This window comes from Megalobrama amblycephala, linkage group LG16, assembly GCF_018812025.1.
Source record: "Megalobrama amblycephala isolate DHTTF-2021 linkage group LG16, ASM1881202v1, whole genome shotgun sequence".
Classification (NCBI taxonomy): Eukaryota; Metazoa; Chordata; class Actinopteri; order Cypriniformes; family Xenocyprididae; genus Megalobrama; species Megalobrama amblycephala.
In genome coordinates, this window is record NC_063059.1 from 9,968,856 (window position 1) to 9,975,738 (window position 6,883).

At 34.5% G+C, this 6,883-nt stretch overlaps 1 protein-coding gene across 1 annotated transcript; it reads right to left on the reverse strand.

Annotated features, from left to right (window-relative positions):
• Positions 1 to 1,069: 1,069 nt before the first annotated feature.
• On the reverse strand, positions 1,070 to 5,080 carry si:dkey-23k10.5 (GTPase IMAP family member 8). The gene is made up of 5 exons (XM_048159960.1): positions 5,050 to 5,080; positions 3,509 to 4,180; positions 2,284 to 2,988; positions 1,540 to 2,208; positions 1,070 to 1,452 (listed from the first exon to the last, which is right to left on the reverse strand). The coding sequence occupies exons 1-5, from the start codon at positions 5,078 to 5,080 to the stop codon at positions 1,268 to 1,270; spliced, it is 2,262 nt and encodes a 753-aa protein (XP_048015917.1). The 3' UTR covers positions 1,070 to 1,267.
• Positions 5,081 to 6,883: the final 1,803 nt, after the last annotated feature.

Genomic DNA, 6,883 nt, shown 5'->3' on the forward strand with positions numbered 1-6,883 from the left:
AATAAGAAAATGGAAAATGGAATATAATGTTTAATTTATATTTGTGTATAGAGGGTCAGTATGGCCATTGGTCCAATAATGTTTTTTTCCTTTAATGAAAAACATGGTATGTTTTGCTGAAACCATGTGAAGTTTAAATAAAAACCATTGGACTTGTTAATGAAATATGTCTCTTCATTAGTGATGTTGTTACATTTTATTTATTTTAATGGCCTTGAAAACAAATGCATTCAACATTAGGAAAATGTCTCCTAAATAATTAATTAAACTGCAGTTAAATGGTAGCATGATTATAATACTGTATTGTGTGAGATTATGTAATTCGAAGTACAGTAGTCAACATTTGAAGTGGATCAAAAAAGTTCATCAAAGTTGTCATAAGAAGAAGGTTTGATGAAAAGTTTTGATTCACTTCAAATGTTGACTAAATATTGTACAAAGTATAACTAATAACAAAGTGTATTGTTATTGACTACAAAGTGTGTAATTTTTTGTATCTGGAATAAGCCAATGAGCATACAGTATACTATTACCTGTGAAATAATATATTCATAGTATATTTCTTGTGTTTTCAGAAGACACTTGTTATTTATTTGTAATGTACTTAAATTACAAATAAAGTCTACCTTTTAACACAAATAAAATGTACTTATAACACAAAGTATATTTATAAAACAAAGTATAATAACAAATTAAGTATGATTATTACACAAATTAAGTACAATTTAATATCACTAATCAAAGCATGCAATTAGTCCCTACACAGGTATATACTTAAAGTGTACTAACTTGAAGTTGTTCCAATTTAGCACACAAAAGTACACTAAATATACTTAAAGTTATGCTTCAATACAACTTTATTACAACTAAAATATACTTAGTACAAAATAAGTGCTTCAAAATAGCAAGTTAACTAATCATTAACACACTTGAAGTATATTGATAATTAGTCTGGCTGCAAGTATAATTAGCATACTGTTTTTCACCAAGGAACAGCGGCAAGGAACCCAAACTCCATCAGGTAAAAAAAAAAAAGAAAAAAAAATATTTATTTAATTATTTCCTTAGGCTTGTATGTATGCAGTTTAAGCACTTTAATTGTAACTGTTCTATATGTACAGATCTAAACAGGTAATGAAAGATATATAAACTTACTATTAAATGCAGGAAACTGTTCTTATAATCAGAATGAGAAAAGAAAAGAAAAGAAAAGAAAAGAAAAGAAAAGAAAAGAAAAAAAGAATCATGCAATAAAGTATAGACAGTGTTAGACTGCACATGTATCTTCATCTGAGTCAGGTTCTCCATCAAACTCAGGAATAGAGCCAAGAGACTCCACTCCAGAGCTCCTTTTTGAACTTGACATGAAATGCTTCTCTTTAGGTGTTTCTTGTGATCTCTGGGACACACATGCTGAACTGATCCCTGAGGAAGGACTGCATCCTTCAGCAACTGGAAGGAAATAAATAAACACATCATACAAACGTTTAAATATTGCACAATATGCAAAAAAAAAGAAAAGAAAAAAGAACAACTTACGATTTAGTGGATCATCCATGCTATGTGCTCTTTTAATGGGTACAGCAGCTGTTCTTTCAACTCTCTCTAACGTCTCTTCATCTAGTTTATAAAGACATCCTCTGTTTCCTGCCACCATCTCCTCGATCTTCTCCAGCAGTTCTGTGACCTGAGATCCATCACCCCAGTTCTTATTGTTGAGAACATGATATTTTTTCCCACATTTCTCAATGAGCCACTGGAGAGCGTCTCCTTCACTTGCTATGAATAACTCTATGGGAGTGTCTCCTAGTTCATCTCCAACAGCGAACACAACCAGCGAGTGATTCCAGACATTTTCACCGAGAGGCTCCATGATTTTCTCTAGTGCGCACTTCTCTTCATCTGCAAAGGAAGAGTCAACACTCCACACTAAAATGAAAGCATGTGTTCCTGAAGAATCTTCTGTTACACTTCTCAAAATGTTGAGCTTAGCATCCTCAAGTCCTTTTCCAATAAGGTAATCTTTCTCAAAACCTGGTGTGTAAACCACAGTGAGATTCCATCCAGACACTTCCCCATTTTCTTTTAAATTCTCTTCTATTCTTCTGTCAAATGCTTTTCTTCCCAAAATTGTGTTCCCAGTTGAACTCTTGTCAGAATAGTGTGGTCCAAGTAACACCAACCTCATTTCAAAAAGTTCAGCACCTCCTTTAAAACGACAGAGCACAGACCATAAATATTTTCCATTACTTCACCAATAAAATGTTTACACTGTTTACTCACCTGATGTTGAATGTCTCAATTCATTTCTTTTTTGCACTTCATCTCGTATCTGTTTTGCTCTTTCCTCTACTTTCATCCTTCTGTTTTTCACCTCTTGTAAATTCTTATTGTTTATCTCAAAACAGCGTCCTTTGTTTCCTGCGACCATCTTATCAATCTTTTCAAACAGCTCAGTCACTTGATTATCATCATCTGTGTTCTTGTTATTGAAGACATGATATCTGTTCCCACATTTGTCTATTATCGACTTAAGAGCTTCTCCTTCACTCTCAATGAACAGCTCAATGCTTGTGTCTCTCAACCAGTCGCCAAAGGTAAAGAGAACAATCATGTGATTCCAGACATTTACACCAAGAAAGGCAACATGTTGCTCTACTGCCCTTCTGTACACTTCAGTGAAAGAAACATCTGTTCTTATGACCAGGAGAAAGATGTGAGGTCCTGGAGGACAGTGAGATGGACTCAACACAACCTCATCTTTATAGAGTCTGGGGGTGTATTTTGAGTGGTAATTTCTTCTTCGGCCTGGAGTATCAACCACAGTGATGTGTCTCCCAGCAACATCTCCTCCTCGTACTTCAGATGAAAGTGATCTTTTTAAATCAAAAGCAGATTTGCCCAGGATGATGTTTCCTGCTGAACTCTTCCCAGATCCATTATATCCCAGCAGCACCATCCTCAGCTCTGAGAGTGGATGTTCATCTCCTGCTGGCAGACATAAATATTTTATTATGGTAGGTCAGCATTCTGTTACTCTTTGTGCTGTTTTTATGACCTCTAGTAAAGCAGTTTCTGTTGAGAAGGAACATCATTGTGTCATAAATAGAGTAGGCTATAAAAATAAATAAATAAAGAGGTTAAAGTCCCTTGAAGTCAAGTCAGTCCACTTCCATAGATGGCCATCTTGGTAATGTTTTCAGGCAGCCTAATGAAATAATTTTGTTAAAGCAGATAGCAGCTTTATTTAAATAGTAAATTTAACAATAATATTTCAAATGAGGAAATAACTATGAAAACAATGATAAAATATATAGTTTGAAGTCTGAATGTTCTAGAGTGAGCTCTATCAGAAAGAGGTCCTTCAACTTAAAAGTGTGACTTTCATTTTTAGAGAGCCATTTTGAGTGTTACAGTTACACTTGTTCATTCATTATAAGGGGCTAAGCACTTTCCCCCTTAAATTGTCTTTGGTTAAACGCAATAGCAATATACATAAAAATCTCACCACGTGTTCTTGTCTTGTCTTTTAGATGCTGATTTTTTATCCTTCTTTCCTCTGCTCTCTTTTCCTGTTCTCGCATCTTCTCCTCCACATGGTGCAAAATCTCTCTGTTTATTTTATAATGGCCGCCTCTGTTTTCTTCCACCATCTCCTGTATTTTCTTAAGCAATTCTGTGACCTGAGATCCATCACCCCAATTTTTTATATTTAGCTTATGATACCTGTTCCCACATTTCTCAATGAGCCACTGGAGGGTTTCATTCTCCAACACTTGAGTTGTTTTATCTCCAGGATGATCTGTAGAGGTGAACAACACTATTGTGTGCCTCCATACTTCATCCCCAAAGCATCTAATATTATCACACAGAATGTCTTTTTCATTTTGTTGAAATAATGTGTCCACATTTAAGACCAGAAGCAGGACATGAGGTCCTGGAGGACATTTAGTCACACTCAGGACAATTTCCTGTTTGTACAGTTCAGGATTTTCTTCAAAGGGTAAATTTCCCCACCAGCCTGGAGTATCAACCACAGTGATCTTCGTGCCAGATATTTCACTGTGTATCTTCTTACAGTGCAAAGTCTTCTTCAAGTCAAACTCCTTTTTGCCCAGGATAGTGTTTCCTGCAGAACTTTTCTCAGCATTTTTTGGTCCAAAAAGGACAATCCTCAGCTCTGTTAAGAAAGAATCAGGGCAGAGGTATGAGCATGTACTATAAAAAGTCATAAAACATATAAACATATAAACTGTTTAATAACATCAAGCTGTTTATGTTAATATTGCATTACTAGTAGGGTTGGACAATTAATAAATAATAAAAAAAAAAATACAATAATGGCTGCAGCGATTAACTAATCATGAAAAGTGTTGAATATAACATTCTATTTCAATCTACTCCCATTGCTTCAATCGTTTCTATTTACAAAGCGTTTTTTTGCAGCAGTGTTGAACATTGTAGCCAATCACAAACATGACTTTTGAGCATATGAATGCAAAGGATAACCATAGACTTTTAAGTCACAGGCGCCAAACAAATCCACACAAAACCAAAAAAATAAATGCTATAGTTTTCTTCACTAAGTTCTTCACTATGGTGAATGCTCTCAGTATAAGGTTTGCAGGCATAAATGTAAATATGAGATTCATTGTGCAGTGTAGTCAGCTTCATTGTTTATAACAGGAGACTTCAAAGGTAGTGTTCAGAGCTCAGAGAGCTGAACAACCTTAGTGATAGCCGATGTGATAAAGGGAGCATTCTCTGTAGCTTTCTGTATATAATTTATTCAGTCTGAATAATAGTTTTGTTTTTCTTGTTAAGTTGACTGTTTGGTCACTGTCTGGATGTGCTGAGACATAAAAAAGCAATAAACTAATCAGTTCTCTGCTTATTTTGGACGTGTACCCTATAGTTAAAGTATTTAAACATAATCAAGAGCAATAATCGATTATAAGCGGACAGCCATAATTTCTAGAGTAAAATTTGATTAAACAAAATGACTAAAACAGATCAAAGTGTGCAATAATCAATATTTATCACACTCACCCGAGGAGCTGTGTGAACTGCTTGGATTCATGACGACACTCAAATCCCTCTTCTCAGGTTCCAAAATTCTTTATTAATGGGTAAAAATTAGCTCTAGTCCTTTAAAACAATGCATCAACTGCAGTTATATTAGTTAGTACTACAAGCATTGTCAGAGACACGGCTGCGTTGCACAGTACAACTTGTTTACAGAGAAGAGCAGAACTTTGCACCCTTATTACTGTTTTATTGAGCCATATATTTTACACAAAGGACAAAGATCAGTCAGGTGTGTTGATTCCACAAGAATACATCCATAACAAAGGTATCAATATGCAAAATACAACATGTAATCAACAACTGGTAATAATAATAATAATAATAATAATAAAGATTTATTCACTTTATTTTTTACTTACGATTACTTGCCGCTATTTGACTATAAGTTATTAATGAGAAGAATAATAAAATGCTGTAAATGGTAAAATATTTAGCACTTCAAACCAGTGTTTAAGATTATGATATTTTTTTTAAATAAAATGATAATAATAAAGTTTGCAATATCAAGCAGCATGACAGTTTTTGTAGAGATAAAATGAATGGAAGTGAATAAGACTGGAAATCTCAACACAATCAAGTTAGAATGGCTGCATCCGCTCTTACAGTAAAAATAAGGTGAATAGCTCCACAATGAGCCACAATCACATTTTAATAAAATTAGTTAATGAATTGTATACATATATGGTAAAAGTGCACAAAAAAGTGCAAAAAACACAAATGTTCTCATTTAAATTTGTGCTTTAAAATCATAAATTAAAGCCCAAACTTTAAAAATGTTGAAAAGGCTTGAATGTTCACAGAATACTTTAGCAAGGTCCACTCATTTTGAGATTAATAGCCACTAAAGATGTAGAACTGCACAGATGACTCTCAAATCTGTAATTAGTGCTTGTCCTCATGAAACAATCAGTCTTCAATCTTCAGATTCAGATGTTTTAATGGTTTCCATGTGACTTCAGTAGGGGTATCAAAACATCCCCCGGGTATCCCCCGGTATCACAGATAAGGCTTAAGCTATAGTCCTGGACTAAAAAGCATGTTTAAGCTGTTTTAAGTAACCTGCAGTGACATTGTCAGGTTTGTGGCTTTGCTTTTACTGCTTTCAGCTCCACCCTGCTTCATACAGTGGCGTGAATAAATCTTTAATACATTAGCTCATCCATGAACATGATTTCTAATCGGATTGCTTCGGCTGTGGGGATAAAGACAACAACTTCCATGATTCCACACTCAATCACAGCGTCATCAAACTATGCTTTTGTTTTGAATAAGTGACCTCTAGCAGCAAAAATTACATATTGTGCCTTTAAAAGGGGTGCGGGATCTTCGAATGTAAGGATGTGTTCAGGGTTGCCAAGTCCACAGGCTGATTTTGTCTCCTGCGGGTTAAAAGGTTTGAAGTACGCCTATATTTGACTTAATGCTTGTATTAAAATATTTTATTATAATATTTTATGGGAGTGGCATATTTTGAGTTTTGATATTTGGAATATTGTCATTGTGCTACTTTTGGGATATTTTTGATTGGCCACTGGGCTATGATAAAAATTGAATTTTTAAATTGTTCAGCTTCTGCACCAACACACTATTGCCCAATTTCACTAGTCTCAGACTAAAATGGATGTTTGAGATGTCTTAACTGAAACTTAACTTGTGAACGAGATTTACCAGAACCCAGGAATTTTTTAAACAAAACATTCCTGGGTTCTGGATGGTAAATCTCATTCACAATCACATCAGTGTCAACTGAGTTCAAGAATAAATACAAAATTATTGAACATATGTGTTATATGGA

What these genes read in the sequence shown, in the direction of transcription:
- si:dkey-23k10.5 (XM_048159960.1), bottom strand. Translation starts at nt 5,080, where the DNA reads ATGAATCCAAGCAGTTCACACAGCTCCTCGG. An exon ending in ATTGAGACATTCAACATCAG is followed by an intron (nt 2,209 to 2,283) that starts GTGAGTAAACAG and finishes GTCGTTTTAAAG; the next exon opens with GAGGTGCTGAACTTTTTGAA. An exon ending in CATGGATGATCCACTAAATC is followed by an intron (nt 1,453 to 1,539) that starts GTAAGTTGTTCT and finishes ATTTCCTTCCAG; the next exon opens with TTGCTGAAGGATGCAGTCCT.